The sequence below is a fragment of the Carcharhinus amblyrhynchos genome, chromosome 3 (genome assembly GCF_965287045.1).
Source record: "Carcharhinus amblyrhynchos chromosome 3, sCarAmb.v2.hapA, whole genome shotgun sequence".
Taxonomy (NCBI): Eukaryota; Metazoa; Chordata; class Chondrichthyes; order Carcharhiniformes; family Carcharhinidae; genus Carcharhinus; species Carcharhinus amblyrhynchos.
In genome coordinates this window covers 103,464,480-103,481,621 of record NC_137326.1, presented here as the reverse complement: position 1 = coordinate 103,481,621, position 17,142 = coordinate 103,464,480, and the positions used below count along the sequence as shown (strand labels likewise).

General features: G+C 39.4%; 1 protein-coding gene across 3 annotated transcripts in view; it reads right to left on the bottom strand.

The window, feature by feature from the left end:
* Positions 1-16,940, bottom strand: part of LOC145340983 (mitofusin-1-like) — a 59,149-nt gene extending 42,209 nt beyond the window's left edge. The window contains exons 1-8 of one of the 3 annotated variants that reach the window (XM_080185625.1): positions 16,832-16,940; positions 9,248-9,369; positions 8,155-8,290; positions 7,030-7,192; positions 3,350-3,474; positions 2,990-3,098; positions 1,224-1,331; positions 849-1,002 (exon numbers count right to left, since the gene is read on the bottom strand). In XM_080185625.1, coding sequence (XP_080041751.1) covers positions 849-1,002; positions 1,224-1,331; positions 2,990-3,098; positions 3,350-3,474; positions 7,030-7,192; positions 8,155-8,290; positions 9,248-9,362 — 910 coding nt within the window. In that variant the 5' untranslated portion in view covers positions 9,363-9,369; positions 16,832-16,940. Of the gene's footprint in view, positions 1-848; positions 1,003-1,223; positions 1,332-2,989; positions 3,099-3,349; positions 3,475-7,029; positions 7,193-8,154; positions 8,291-9,247; positions 9,370-15,933; positions 16,029-16,831 lie in introns of those variants that run through there. The other 2 variants (XM_080185624.1, XM_080185623.1) reach the window with 2 other exon arrangements.
* Between the last annotated feature and the right edge of the window lie 202 nt (positions 16,941-17,142).

Genomic DNA, 17,142 nt, shown 5'->3' with positions numbered 1-17,142 from the left:
TTTTAAGTACATCATAAATATATGGGAAAGCATTAAAATAAATCAAAAACAAGTAAGTATTCAAGTAGCTACCCTGTATTATATCAGGTTGTTTCAAGAATGATCTACCAACTCTGATTGCATTAACCTGTCAAGCAAAGAAACTTCCTGAAAAGAGACTGAGATATGCTATCAATGAAAGCTATTTAAACATAGTACAACAAACAGCAACACCTTTGGTATGTGGAAAAATATCTTAGATCACTTTCTGATCACAAGGAGAATATATTAAAATTTATAAATATCTATACAAATAGATTTTAGGTTGATTAAACCACAAACACTTTTTTCAAACTTTTCCATGTAGGTTTCTCCATGACACATACCAAAGGATGCTTCTGCAAAAACTGCCACTTTCCTGTATGCATCTTCCTACACTTTCAAAATTCAGAGTTAACCATTCAAAAGGAAGACAGTGTCACCACTGCAGAAAACATTTGTAGCTGTACAGTAATAAAAATGACAGCAAGCCAAACGTAGAAACATAACAAAAATGGAAAACGCTGGAAAATCTCAGCAGGTCCAATGGCATCTGTGGGGAAAGAACAGAGCCAACGTTCCGAGTCTAGGTGACCCTTCGTCAGAGATGGTAAATGATGAGAATTATGATGAGAGATCAGTGATGGTCTGTTAATCTCCACGGGCCCCAGTTTTAAAACCAATGTCATAGAAGTTAGAAAAAACATATCTCAGGACCTTGCCTTTAAGATAAAGGGAAGGAAAGATAGAGAAGTAAAGTAATATCTAAGTTTTACTTACATGCAAAGCACCTCTAATATTTATGCAATCAAGAACACCACAACACTTACCACCTTCTGGCATTCCTTGTGCTTTGTGAATTCTGGCATTAACTGCCTCCTTGGCAGAAACAAAAAATATGCGATTCTCAGCTTGTGCATAATCTACTACTCCAAGCTCATCCACTAGGAAACTAATGCAACGGTCTGTATGTTGCTGACGTACCTGAATTGTAAAGGTGATATGGATTTATATTACAGGCATGATCAACAGGAATATCATAGCAGTGAACATATGCTTACGCTTATACAATGTGAGATCTAAGTCATTACATTTTATAAACTATTCAGTAAGTAAAGGACTAATTAAACTAGTGATGTGTCACTTTTAGACCCAATCATTTTTCAGCTCTGAAAAAAAAAAGCTACAATTACAGTGCAACTTACTTCATCCATGTATTCTGGCTCAGAAGCAGAAGCATCCCAACGATTATTGAGGATAAAAATATTAGGTTTAGAAAGTCGCTCATTAACCTTATGAAAAAACTGTTTTTCCTGAAAGAGATACATTATATTTTATATGTATAATATATATATTATATATTTCCATTACAATTTCAGAATCCATTTTTGCAAACAAGCTCACATAATAGGTTCACTGTTAAGCTGTTCTCTGCTAAAAAATAAACTGACATTCTTTTATACCTGTGAATATCTGAATTATTTAAATGAGTGTCCAGAAGGGGGACAGTGACGTAGTGGTAATGTAATTGGACCAGTATTCAGAAGACCTAGACTAGGGTTCTCCAATTTCATTTGCCCTGCCACTTCTGCCAGTGAGAGCAGAGAATATGGCACTCAGTCAAAAGTTCATTCACTGCAGTGGGACTGGAAAATCCCAGCCGTAGGCAAGGTTAGAAAATTCCGGCCATTGACCAGTGCTCCAGAGGGATGAATTCAAAACCAATCATGGCAATTGGGGAATTTAAATTTAATTAATTAATAAAAATCTGGAATGAAATGCCAGGCTCATTAATAGTGGTCACGAAACTACTGGATTGTTACAACAACCCAGGTGGTCCTTCAACATAGGAAATCTGCCATCCTTTCCTGGTTCACCTAAATGTGATTTCAGTTCCCAAGCAATGTGGTTGACTCTTTAAATTCTCTTTGAAATGGCCTCAAAAGCCACTCAGTTGGATCAACCACTACTGAAAGCATTGAGGATGTACCTACACCATTTAGGCTGAACAATGAAGACAGCTCACCACAATCTTTCCAAGGGCAATTAGGGATGGGTAATAAATGATGGCCTTATCAGCGCCATCTTCAGGCCATGAATAAATATTTTAAAAATCCCCCATGAATAAGGCAGTATAAGGTTAAGGTTAAATCAATACCAAATCAGTTTGGTACACAAATTCTACGTTTATCGTATCCAGTTTATAACCTGGAGCTTTACTCATACGCCCACAACCACTACCATCTAGAAGAACAAGGCAGCAGATACCAGGGAACACTACCACCTGGACGTTCCTTTTCAAGTCACTCACCATCCTTACTTGGAAATATATCACCATTCCTTCACTGTCACTGCATCAAAATCCTGGAAGTGCCTCACTAACAGTACTGTGGATATATCTACACCACATGGGCTGTAGCGGTTTAAAAAAGCCACCACCACCTTTTCAAGGGCAATAAATGTGGGCCTAGTCACTTCCATAAATGAATAATAAAAATAGCTAACACACAGCTACCATATACTGCAATTTGCAACAAATGTTAAATAAGTTTTATTCAGATTGTTACATGAAAGTGGCAATTGGATGGCACGGTGACACAGTGGTTAGCACTGCAGCCTCACAGTGCCAGGGACCAATTTCTGACTTGCGTCATTGTGGAGTTTGCACGTTCTTCCCGCATCTGCGTGTGTTTCCTCCATGCGCTCCTATTTCCTCCCACAGTCCAAACATGTGCGGGTTAGGTGGGTTGCTCACACTAAATTGCCCCTTAGTGCCAGGAGGACTAGCTATGGTTAAATGCATGGGATTATGGGGATACGGCCTGGGTAGGATTGTGGTTGGTGCAGACTTTATGGGCTGAATGGCCTCCTTCTGCACTGTAGGAATCTATGATTCTATAAATTGGGAAGGAAGATGTGGTGAAATAATTAGAAAGGACCAACTTTACCTTTAAAAAATATACACACTTACAGTTTGCATAAGTGTTGATTCTGAATTTGCTACCAACACAAAGACATCAGCATCCAGACAAAATTTGTCTATCCAGCTATCCAGCTCTGTGGTGACATCAGTACCAGGACTATGGAAAGAAACATCCGTTAAACATGGATCAAAAGTAACATGAACATTTTGGAAAGCCAATTTAGTAATTTTTACAAATAAACACAATTGACACAATGAAACATATGTCTAACACTGCTTGAATTTTTCAAATAACATGAAAGTTTTTTGCTTCTATCCAGCTGCAACAAAAAAAAGTTGCACCAAAGTCAATACTGTTAATTTATTTATAAAAACATCAAGTTAAAATCATTTTGTATTACATCAGACCTGTCCATTAACACCACATCATCTCGAAGAAGAGCACATTTTGATTTTGGCCAAAAGACACGGACTAGGCAACCCGCATCTAAGTATTCATTCTGATGCAGAGCATGCGCCAGTTGGTTCACTGTCTAAAAACACAGAAGCATACATTATTACACGGTGCACCATAGCATTTTCAATAAATGTTGAAAAGATTTCAACTTTCAGATTGCATTATTAACATTTCAAAGATATTTAAAGCACCTCCACAGGAGAATGCAAATACCTAGATATTCTCCTCTGTTATTAAAACTAGCTAACATGTTCATAACCCACTGCATTTCTTAAAGAGTTGGAAAGGAGAAGGAAAATCTAGATGATATATACAAATGCACATATATAACTCTGGATTCCACCTGTAATTTAAGGCCTCCCAAAGTTGCATGCCAACTCCTCTCGAGGTATTCGCCTTTAGCTCGTGTCAAATCATTCTTGATCATTGGTGACTTCAACCTCCATCTTCACTTCCAAATTTATTATCCACTTAAATTTCCTTCTCATATTAACTCTCCTAACTATAACTGAGGCCACCTCATCATCAAGTCTTCTCCCCACCCATGATTGTAATCTCCCATAGTTCTTTCTCTGACTAATTTTTCATCTTCTTCAACACCCATGTACCTTACCCTCCACCAATGATTGTTCTCACCATATATTCATGGGGAGATTGCCTGAAGTCCCTCACAGCCTCCCTTTTAAGATCCTAATGCCCTTACAACCTTCCTTTCAAGATCCTATGTCACGGTCACATTATTAATTGTCTTTGTCATTGTTTCAATGCCCTTGATACCAGAAAAATGAACAGTCCCTTATCCCTGCCATTCTCAAAGGTACAATTTTCATTTTTTTCCTCATTCAAGTCATAGAAGTGCAGACTTTAATCTAACTGGTTGTAAGAATCCAGAAACCCTTACATCAGGAGGAGTCTAATGGAGCTCCGGGGAGCAAGCCATGAGGCAAGCAGGGGCACTGAAATGTGCAGTGAAATGTCAACATCTCAATGGCAGGAGAAAGCTGGGATGTAAATTGGCACAGATTAAAGGGATCGTGATTCCCAACAGCAAGTGGTATGAACCTATTTTTAATGCATCAGCTGTCACGCATACTCGTTGAAACAGATTGTTGCCAAATTGTACCTTTGCGATTAACTGAGCGGCAAATGAGAAAAAAAAACATGCATTCAAATTCATGACTGGCTAAAGATGGCATTCAGCAGGTGAGGTAGTCTTCCTGGTGGATTTGGAATGAATAAAAGCTACTTTTCTTGCATGGCGATCATTGTTGGGCTAACAGAGAGTAGGCTAAGCTGTTGTAATGAGCTCAGTGTCATGCTGTTTAGGAAGGTCAAAGCCTTACTGTCTGGAAGAAAGCAGTCATGATATGGAGATGCCGGCATTGGACTGGAGTAAACACAGTAAGAAGTCTCACAACACCAGGTTAAAGTCCAACAGGTTTATTTGACAGTAAACGCCACAAGCTTTCAGAACACGCTGTTCCTTTGTCAGTTGAAGAAAGCAGGCCAGGGAGGTCAAGGCACGACTGTCTGAGGGAGAAACATCAAGTTGTGGCGGATGGAGGGAGCTGCACAACAGGCTGAAAATAAATCTGTACCAAAAGGGAACTAAATCATGATAGAGTTGAAATCAAGGATGATTGAAGGTTGGCAATGTTAAGGTTGGCAGATATCAGGGTAACAAAGACTGACTGCCCTTACCACAGATTCCATACGCCACCCTAATCACTGTCTCAATATGTTTGTAACCTTAGTGCCCTGTTCATCCTGGAATTCAGCTAAAAACACCAAATGCTTTCCATTGCCAAGATGCTTGTTTCCAACTTCACAAAACTATCCACTTCCATCCCTATTTTACACTTTTGTATGTCAGCAATTGTTCAGTTAGTATTACACTTTCCTGAGTCAAGAGACTTTGAGTTCAAGTCCCACCCCAGAACTTGGGTGCAAAAATCAAGGCTGACACTCCAACAAAGTACTGAATGATTGTTACACCGTTCGAGGTCCTGTCTTTTGGATGAGACAATAAAACGGCATCCCATCTGCCCCCCACAGGTGGTCATAAAAGATCTCATGGCACTATTTTGAATAAGAGCAGGGAAGTTATCCCCAGTGTCCTGGCCACTAATTATCCCTCAATTAATGCCACAAAACCAGATTATCTAATCATTATAACATTTCTGTTTGAGGGAGCCTGCAGTGTGCAAATTGGTTGCATAAAACAGTGACTATATTTCAAAAGAGGTCCAGTGGTCATGAAATTTATGCAAATATTTCTTTTTTTTGTGCTACTGAAACCTACTGACATTCACCTGCTGGCTTTCCAGTCTTAGCAAATGTCAAGTTGCCAAAAACTCTGATGCACGCATTCCATCCCACATTAAGTCCACCTGTCCATTATCCTTGCCATTGCTGACCTATACTGTCTGTTTTTCCCCCTTACAGTCAGTTTGCAATCCTTATCTTTACCTTACCCCCTTGCAAACGTACTACTTCTTGGACTGTAGTCATTTGTATATACCTCCTTCCTTTGCTTTTCAACTGGTGATGTAGCTTCCATCCCTTGGTCCTAAGCCCTGGAATTATTCAACGACTAAACCCCTTCTCAATTAAAAACCTTTTCAAAGTCCTTTTCTTAAAACAAGGTTTCAGTCATTCTTCCTAACCTCTCCCTTCCTGGCTGATAATCCATTTGCCCTTTACATATCTGATTTCCTGTATTAATTTTAAACGTAAAGTGCATGAAAACGCAAAATGTTGTACTTGATCTCTTGTGCCTTTATTAACCAAAAAGATCCCCTCCTCTTGCTGTAATTATCTCATTATTCCATTACAATTCTTTGTGTTGCTCTTTAGTTTGCACATTTCTTTCTCCTTATGGCTTAGGCACATTACTAGTCTCTATTTTTCTTTTGCGACTCCTTTTCCTCATCGCATTTGTTGCACCTCAGCATTCATGCATATTTATCAATGCCTTTTTGTTTAATTTTCAATTTCTATCCCTCTTTTTTTGTTTAAATGCCTAGGTTTTACAATAGGACATTTGTCAATATGCACTCAGTTAGATAAGCATAGGTATTAGGCAGGACCGACAATCCAAAGACTGCTGGGATACAGATGGGTAAAAGTTGCACGAGACCAGAGGCTCAAACTTGGAGTCAGGCAGAAGCCAGTAGCAGGTTTGGAAATAGTCAAATACAGTTGACATATCAGGTGAAGGTAGCAACCACACAGCTACATTCCACAGAGTGGGATGGTTTGGGGAATACCTGGCAAATACCAATACTGCACCCAAACAACCATTTTGCACTTGCAAAAACATAGATGGATATAATTCTTGTCTGGAAATACAGCGCTTGGGTATTGCTGAAAAAAGGTACATGTCAAAACTTTATTTTTGTCAAAGCTTTGACGTGTCTCCTTTTTCAGCAATAGACGGATATGTTGAATTGCAGAATTAGTAAATAAGAGGAAACTACTATGTCAATAGCGTATTCACATGGCTTCCTCTTAAAAAAACACTATTTGAAAATTCAATTTTCAACAAGATATGGCTTAATTTCAAACAACCTCAACAGCCACATTTCCAGCACCACATATTTACAACAAATCTACACAAATGGATCCTTACTTTTACATTCTTCTTTTCCTCAGAGTCTTCAGTCATCAAATAGGCTTTGTCTCCATCTGTTCCTTCAACGCTGAGGAAGCAGTTGGTTGTGTGTCCAATGCCACTGGGCAGTACCTTGTCCCATAGCATGGCATTGATTACAGTACTCTTTCCATTGCTTGTTCTGTGACAAAATCAAAGTGGAAACTTCTGAAAATGGATTTCTTTCAAAATCAGTAACCCAGAAAACTCCTACCATCTAAATAAAAGAAAGGACCTCAAAGATCAACAACTTATTCATTTCAGGATAACAGTATTAGAATGGTGTTAGGCGAAGGGAAATGGTGACTGGGGAATTCAAAACTATTTTCAGAAAGTAGGATCAATGGCTCCAACTAAAAGAAGTTCAAGTTACCACTACAAATTCTGTCATAAATATAACAATCTGCCTGGCTTTTTGGGTTCAGGATCAACAAAGCAATGATTCTATCTTTCTATTTCCCATTTGGATTTTCTTGAGGCATTTCAGTGTGGAAATTACTGTAAATATTGTTGCTTTCAGTTCTTCAAAGCTGGTGTTCATGTGGTAAGACCAATAACTATTTCGCTATCGTTCTTGCATCTGAAGAAATTCTTCTCCCACCTCTTACACTCTTGAGCAAGATATTAGAAACAAATTTGCTTTTTGATAGATTCCAGGTACATTTCCTAATCTTCACCCTTAAATATTTCGCAATGTCATAACTCTTTTTCTGTTCCTTCTGAGCTTCAAACCTTGGGTGATCTTCCCCCATTCTCAGTGTTGAAATAAAGATTATTACCATACCTCCATTCTGATTAATTATTTCCATTGGCTAAAAACAATGAAACTCAACATTTTTGAAAGCCTTTCTTCCTCCTACACACTTAAAAGCTGTAGAAACCCAAGCAAGTCAGAAGCTAATTACTAATTCTTAATCGATCTACATTACGCACCTACTTTTCTGAAATTTGGTACCATCCTACACTTTTGACAAGAGTCCACAATTATAAAGAACAATCTGATGCACCTTGGAGGTGCATATTTGTTCAACCAGAAAATATGACTCTCCTCTTTGTAGGTAGCAATTAATCTGTTAATTATCCATGATATATCTCGCATCTCACCTCCCAAAAAAGGCCACTTTCATGTGTCTTCTTGCCAGCACCTCACCAATTCCAGCCACTTTAGTTGCAAACATTTCAATTTCTTCCAACTGCTGCTCGGTTGCTATTTTCTCCAATCCCGCATTTTGATGGGATTCTAAGATTAAAATCATAGAAACATTTAACAAAAAAGAACTTGTATTTATAAATCATCTTTAACTGTAATAAAATGCCTCACGGTTCTTCACAAGAGTGCTATCCAACTAAAATTGAGTGCAAACCAAAGAAGATATTAGGATAGGTGACTAAGAACAAGGTCAAAGAGATAGATTTTAAAAAGTATCTCAAAAGAGAGGGAGTTGAAGAAATTGACAGAGAGAAACAGCAGAAAACAGGACCACCAATGGTTGAATGAGGGATATCAGTGATGCACAAGAGACAATAATTGGAAAAATTGAGCTTTTTGATGATTGTAGGGTTGGAAGATATTGTAAAGATAGGAAGGAGTGATGTCATACATAATTTAAACACAACGATGAGATTTTTAAATTCGGGATGTTGACAGGCCAAGAACCAATGTAGATCAGGGTACAGAAATGATGCGCAAGTTAGAATTTGGACCAACGACTTCTGGAAGAAGTTAATTTTACAGAAAGTAAAAAGTGGGAGGCTGGCTGGAGTTCATTGGAATAGTTGAGTCTGATGGCAACAAAATCATAGATGAGGGTTGCAGGGCAAATAGGCTGAGGGAGATATGAACAATATTACAAAGATACAAATAGACAGCTTTACTGATTGGAGGACCAAGTCAGCCAAATAGGATGCCGAGGTTCAGAACAATTTAGTTCAGCCTGAAACAATGACAGGGGAGGAACGGACTTGGTGAATGCAAGTGGGGTTTGTGGTGGTGGTCACAAAGATACTGGAAGACATACGTGATGTAAACAAAGTATATTTATTATTCTCTGCTGCTGAATAGGCAACTCAAAGTGTTACAAACAAAATAGTTGGAGGTTATTGTACCTAAGGTATGTGGCTCATCATCTTTTATTTTCTATATTGCATTGACACTATTGTTTAACGTCTACTAAATTACCGGTATTTGATATCCCACCTTTAATAAAGCTTGCCCCTTCATTAACATATTCCAACAGCTGATCAAAGATTGAGTTAATCTTCTTTTTAGCCTGTACAAAGTGCTTCAATGGAGATGAACTGGTGTCTGCCATGGTTCAACTGTGTAGAAAACTCACAAGAATTATTAAAGGAACAACAACATTCAAACAATTCTATAAAATCCATAGGTTAGAGGGTCATTGCTTTTTTAATTGGTCGGCACAACATCATGGGCCGAAGGGCCTGTTCTGCGCTGTAATGTTCTATGTTTATCCAATTTGAAAGCTATGACAGGTAAGATTTTTCTTTGGTAAATAGCAAATCCTGGCTACTTTAAATGTACTTACTGCATTCTGACCAGATCAATGATTAAGAAGTCTCACAACATCAGGTTAAAGTCTAACAGGTTTACTTGGTAGCAAACACCACTATCTTTTGGGGCTTTCCCCTTTGTCAGGTGAGTGGGGAGTTCTGATCACAAACAGGTCATATAAAGGCACATATAAAGACCTTTATATGTCCAGTTTGTGATCAGAACTTCCCACTCACCTGATGAAGGGGCAAAGCTCCGAAAGCTAGTGGCATTTGCTACCAAATAACCCTGTTGGACTTTAACCTGATGTTGAGAGACTTCTTACTGTGTTTACCCAAGTGCAACGCCGGCATCTCCACATCATGACTGGTCAGAATGATCAGACTTCTCAATTCACTGAAATAAAAATTGGTTTTAGGAGCCAATGTATAGCCAGAAGCCAAAATATCTGAAGTAGTTTTCAGCAGAAAGTACCAGAATAAGCTTTTTAAAAGCAAAAAATAGGAAAATAAAGCAGGGGAAAAATAATGGAAGAGAGGGGAGAAAGGAAAGGCCATGGGATCTATTACAAGCAGGCAGATGGGAAATCAGTATAATATCTCATTGGAAAAACAGCACCTCTGACAGTACAATGCTTCCTGAATACTACAGTGGATTAAGCCTTGATTTTTATGCTCCAGCCCTGGAATGGGAAGCCAGAACCTTGTGACTCAGAGGCGAGAGTGCTGCTAACTGAACACAGCTAGAACATTTGTTAGAATGTGTGATATCAGTTGGAAAAAAGTGTCAAATATTTTAAATACATATAATGAATGACTGACATGTCAACAAGAGATGGAAGAAATCACAAACTGTGTACATCAAACTTTATTCTTTTTTGCTTGTTTTAAAATGGACTTTTATTGAACCAAAGAATGACTACTACTCACATGACTCAAATCTAGTCATCTGTTCTGAAAATCTCCAACAGCTGTTATAAGGACAAAGGAGTTCCACTCACCTTTGTGGAACATCACACCCCATTATTAGATCACATTATAATCACAAACCTGGGGACAGGCAGACATTATTCCTGCAGCGGTGTTAACAGTCCCATATCACACCTGGAACTGTAAAGGTCCATTTCGAAAAGGAACCACTGAAGGAAATGGATCCAATCTGGATTTTTATAAGCTTACTCCTCTTGCAGAGTTCACAGGGTCTAGCAAGACTGGCTACCTTGAAACAGGGTTGTCAATATGGATGGTAGCTTTTTCAGAACACAATCATAAAAAAGACACCCAATAGATTCTATGGTCCCTCCTTCTGAAATCATTGTGGAGGAAAGAGGCCACAAAAAAATCTCTATATTTAGTTGAGAACTGAGAAAAAGGCAGCCTGCTAATTTCCCTTCAACTTGAAAAGAACAACAGCAAGGCTCATGGCTGACCAAGCAGCGAGCAACAAATCTCAGCTCCTTGAAGCCTGTTCATCCGGAAGTCCAATGGCCACCAACTGTCAAGCAGAACAAGTCTCTGAATGTCAATCTCATTGTGCTGCACCACCTTCATTTTCAAGGATTTTTTTTGCTGCTGTCCTTAGTAAAGTTAAAGTTAATTCATTAGTCATAAAAACGGCTTACATTAACACTGCAATGAAGTTACTGTGAAATTCCCCTGTCCTCAGCCAGGAAGCCACCAAAGTTGGAACCTCCCCACGAAGGAATCCTCCTCTGGATTTTGAGTTTCTAAATTCAGGAAATCACGTGAACTATAACGTATTCAAAACTTCAGCTCTTTTCTCTCCTTACAGATGCTGCCAAACCTGCTGAGATTTTCCAGCATTTTTTCATTTGGTTTCATATTCCAGCATCCGCAGTAATTTGCTTTTATCCAATGCATTTCTGAGATTTGTCTACTATTATTAACGATAGTTGTGAAACTTGCTCTTTTCTACCCCCCCTTACTGTATATGAATTTGCGCACGCAAAATTATCCCCAGTGTTTCCTTTTGTAAATAAGCTAAACTTGAGTTAATCATAAAGAGAGTTTGCTGTGAGTTATTTATAAAATCAGATCACACAGACTGAGGATTTGACAAACTATACCTTGTTTTAAAACAATTAACATATCTGCTTATAGACTGACAGTGAGAGGATAAAGAAGTTCAGTTTGCCTCTTTCCATGACATGGTGAGTAGAAGTAAAATCAGTAATACTTAGATGAGAAAAGCCTATTCAGCCTGAAAACATCAGTGCAAAAGAGAAGGCCGAAGCATTTGCAACTGTCTTCGGCCAGGAGAACTATGTGAATGATCTATCTTAACCCTGTCCAAGGTCCAACCATCTCCATCTGCTTCATCAATGGCATTCCTTCCATCATAAGGTCAGAAGCGGAGATGCTTACTGATGATTGCAAAATGTTCAGCACCATTTCTGACTCCTCAGATACTGAAGCAGTCCATATCTATATGCAGCAAGACCTGGACAACATTGAGGCTTGAGCTGATAAGAAGCAAGTTACATTCATGCTACATCAGTGCCAGGCATTGACCATCCCCCAACAAGAGAGAATCCAACCATCTTCCCTTGGCATTCAATGGCATTACTAATAATAAAAAACTAAAAAAAAAATGCTGAATAAACTCAGGTCTGGCAGCATCCGTGGTAAGAGAAACAGAGTTAATGTTTCGATTCCATATGACTTTTCTAATATCCTGAATCCAGTGCTATCAAATGAACCAGATAAGTCATACTAATATTGTGGCTATAAAAGCAGATCCGAGGATAGAAATTTTGCAGAGAATACCCCACTCTCTGGCTCCCCAAAGCTTGTCCACATCAGCTTACGGACTGACAGCGAAAGGATAAAAAAGTTCAGTTTGCCTCTCTCCATGACATGGTGAATAAAAGTGAAATCAGAAATACAAGACACAAGTCAGGAGTGTGATGAAATACACTTTTCTTGTTTGGATAAATGCAGATTCAAAATCCCAAGCCTTCTCAACAGTAGTTAGGAGTGGGCAATGAATGCTGCCCAAGTCAGCACAGCCCATTTCCCTTGAATTAATAAAACACTCAGGAAACTCAACATCATCCAGGACAAAACAGCCTGCTTGTTTAGCACCCCATACACCACTCCCACAAAATCAACTTCAATGGAATGGACACGGTGCCCAGATGGCTGAAAACCATCTCCCCTGCTAAGTATTGTTCTCTCAGATATCAAATGGCCAATGATGTAACAAAGGGCAAAGAAGATGCTTCAAAGGCACTCAAACTCTCCTTGAAGCATGGTGGCATTGACCTCAATGACTGGAAAGACCTGCTACCAACTATTAAGAATGACAACAACTTGTCCATCAAGCTGTATCACGTTTTGAGCCCCAATAGCTTAATGATGAAGCTAAGCTGCAGCAGAGGAGGAAAGAAAAGGAAGAGAATCCTGCACTACAGATCCTAAGGGGTTTCCTGCTACATCTGTCCAAAGGTATACAGGTTGAGAAGCAGCCTGTTAAGTCTCATTAAGACCCATGGCAGAAACTCATGATCCTATGTATATGTCATCCTCGAATTGAGGGTTAACTGATGATGACAGCCAATGAAGTATTTTCGAAGTGTAGACAACAGTGTAACGTTGGAAGCATGGCAACCAATTTGCAGAAAGTAGCTCTCACAAACAGCAATGTTATAATGACCAGATAACATGTTTTTTATGATACCGAGGAGAGATAAATATTAACAGAACACTGAGGCTATCTCAAATAAAACAGAAAACAGTGGATAAACACAGCAATACGCTGGAGGAAGAGACCATTTGGCCCAACGAGTCTGCAAGTTGTTGAAAGAGCATCCTACCCAGGCTCCACCCTGTCCCTGTAACCCCATGCATTTATACGGCTAATACACGTAACCTACACATCTTTGGATGCTAAGGGACAATTTATCATGGCCAATCCATCTAAACTGAACATCTTTAGACTGTGGAAGGAAACTGGAATACTCGGAGGAAACCCACACAGACTTGGGGAGAACATGCAAACTCCACACAGTCACCTGAAGTCAGAATCAAACCCAGGTACCTGGTACTGTGAGGCAGCAGTGCTAACAATAGTTCCACTGTACCGCCCTATTCCTAGGCATATTTGGATGAACTTGGTACCTGAGAGTTGAGGTTAGTTTTTGTGGTAACAAATAACAAATATATCAGCACAGTGAAAAGCAATTTGAAAAAATATTGTCAGAAGCACCATGTATATTCCGTCTACATTGCTCACCAGAAGTCAAACATTTCTAAGTTTTCTGTAATCTGAAGATTTTGAAATTTTGCCTGTGCACTCAAGTCTACGTTATTAATATATATTAAGAGGAGTGGTCTTAGCACTCTATTCCAGGAAATCCCACAGAATAACTTCCTCCAGTCCAAAAAAAACTAGTCACTGTTTCCTGTCACTCAGTAGTTTTGGTAGCCATACTGTCCTAGTCCCTTTTATTCCATTTCTTCCAACTTTGCTGGCAACCTATTCCAAGGCACTTAAACAAAAATCTTTTGGAAGTCCACGTACACCACAACAATTGCATTACTCTCATTAGATATCTGTGACTAGGTCAATAAACACAATTAAGCTCAACATACTTTGTACAAAAGGAAACTAAATGTATTATCTCCAAATGTGCAGATAATACAAAGGTGGGAGAATGAACTGTGAGAAGGATACAGAGATGCTTCAGCGTAATTTGGACAGGCTGAGTGTATGGCCATATACATGGCAGATGCAGTATAATGTGAATAAATGTGAGATTATCCACTTTGGTAGCAATAACAGGAAGACAAATTATTATTTGAATGGGTGTAAATTGAGAGAGATGAATGCGCAGTAAATCTTGGCGTCCTTGTGCATCAGTTGCTGAAAGTAAGCACGTAGTTACAACAGGCAGTAAAAAAGAGGAATGTTGGCCTTCATAGTGAGGGGATTTGAGTACAGGAATAAAGATGTTTTACTGCAATTGTATAGGGCATTGGTGAGGCCACTATCATGTGCCACTTTGGTATCCTTACGTGAGGAAGAATGTCTTGTTATGGGGGACTACAGTGAAAGTTTATTAGGTTGAATTTTGGGATGCAGGTCACATGAGGAGAGACTAAGTCAGTTAGGATTGTCTTCATTGAAGTTCAGAAGAATGAGAAGGAATCTCATTAAAGCCTATAACATTCTAACAGGGTTACACTGTATAAATTCAGAAAGAACATTCCCGATGGTGGGGGAGTCCAGAACTAGGGGTCATAGTCTGATGATAAGTGATACACCTTAAGACGGAGGTGAGGAGAAATTGCTTCACTCAGAGTGGTGAATGTGTGGAATTCACTATCACAGAAAATAGTTGAAGCCAAAATGTTGTTTGATATCAAGAAGAAATTAAACATAGCTCTTGGGGTGAAAGGGATGAAGGCATGCTCAATGATCTGAATGGCCTCCTTCTGCACTGTATGATCCAATGAACGTGGAAGTCAGTTCTTCTCGCATATGTGAGACTGGTATACTTATATCCATTTCCCATCACCTGAACCATAATACACAAGCACTTTAAACAAAATAGATTTACATTTATCCTGTTTATTTAGAACATGCGTCACTGAAGATTGTTAATTTATGTTTTTAAGTGGTCCTTAATAGCTGATGGTAACAAGTGTTTGGGTGAAATTATAACAAAGTGGAATTAACTCCCTGACTGTAGAGGATTCAAACCCATTTGCTAGTTTACAGAAAGCAGCATCCGTCCTGTCAACCAAAGTTCGACTGCATCAGGAGGAAGCCCAACAGCACACATTCCGCAAGAAGTCAAGTTCTTATTTTCACTTTCACTGACTTTTGCCAGCGAACTTGTGAGAACGAACATTAACCTCGATGGTCAGAGTGGGTGAATGTTGTGGGGACCCAGGAACAGTTTGGTGAACGACTAACATTTGCCCAGGTGTGGGAGAGGCAGCTTGTGTCCACTGACAATGCCAACTCAAAACACATCACTTAGTTTTACATCAGTTACTGCAGAGGATCCAACTCCCGCAACTATCCCAGAGCAATCACTCCTCGCCTTTACTTTCAATAATTTCAGCTGTCAGGTGAATAAACTAGTAGTATAAAAATGAGTGCAGTATGAAAATGTGCGCTCTTCCGTCTGCATTCTTGACTCTCACGACACCACTTTGGTTTCACTCACGGGTTGTTTCATTGAGAAGCCTGATTAAGGCCCAAATTAATACAACACACTCTTTCAGCCAGTCAATCAAAGAAGCTGAAAGACAAGCAGTGGAACCGAAAAGCAAATGGTCCATGTCCACCGCAAGCCCCAGCGCTCAGCTGCCCACCCTCACTTTCCCCGCGGCCCGCAGTACCTTCACCTTCAACAACCGGGGTTGCTCCAGCGGCCTGATTGCCAACCGCGCATGCTCCAGCTACCGGATCACAGCGCGCACCTAACGTTGTTAACGGTCCAGAGTTCCGTGGTGCTGCGCGCAGTTTAACCGTCCTGAGGCCGAATCCCGTCTGTGGCTGAAAGCAAATACCGGGGATGCTGCTGGTGTGTGGAAACAAACGGAAAATGCTCGAAAATCTCAAGGGGTCATCTATATAGCCAAACGTTGGCTCTAGTCTCTCGCCACAGATGCTGTCAGACCTGCTGAAATTTTCCAGCATTTTCCGTTTCTTTGCTAGTTGGTGCGCAAGCGTCCAGAATTAAGTGGGAGATGATCCCAAACTATGTTATCAAGCGGATAAGAGACATATCCAGAGGAAGCGTTTCCTCTGGATATGTTGTTAATGATGTTAATCACTTATTAGTTCGAAATATTTAATGTTTGCGGAAGCGGGTTCCTTCGCATCGTTGATATTCTGTTGGGTAGGAGCCCAAATCTGGATCTTTAGGAGAAAGTATTTTATTCATGTGCAGCTCCAAAAATAAAGTTTGCATTTTATATGGTGCGTTTGTATATCATTCCGACGGAAATTATTGTAACACTTTGGCACGATGGCACTTCTGTGTTTTCCCCCATTTTTAAATGTTGAATACCTTTCTTCCTGCCCGCTCAACACTGATTCCTGCAGTGTAAGAAGTTGGAAATAAACCCGTATAATGAGCTGCGCAGGTTTCCACTTGTGAACGCCGTAAAGTGGGCATCAAGTCCAAAGTGCAGAGTTATGAAATTAATAGATAGGCAGATTTTATCATGCACAGCAAAACTTTGTCAGAGCTAATATACGTAGAGGTTGAGAGTATTGAAAATGACATCCTACCTGCTTCCTCCTTTACTGCTACCATTTATTTAGTCATCGTCTGTAATTCTTAGCGCAACTTTAAGATGAGTAATTTTTCAAAATGATGAATTTATGTCATATAGGAATGTCATAATGCCACGGATTCATGTGGTATAGTTGCCCTGTTTTCATTGGATGATGGAGTTTATATCATTAGTAAGTGCAAAATGCAATTAATATGTTTTGCACGTCATTTCCATGTACCAAACATTTGTTGAAAGACTTGCAATTTACTACAAAATATTTGTGCTATTCGATATTCAAAATATTCTCCCCAAATTAATGCCCTA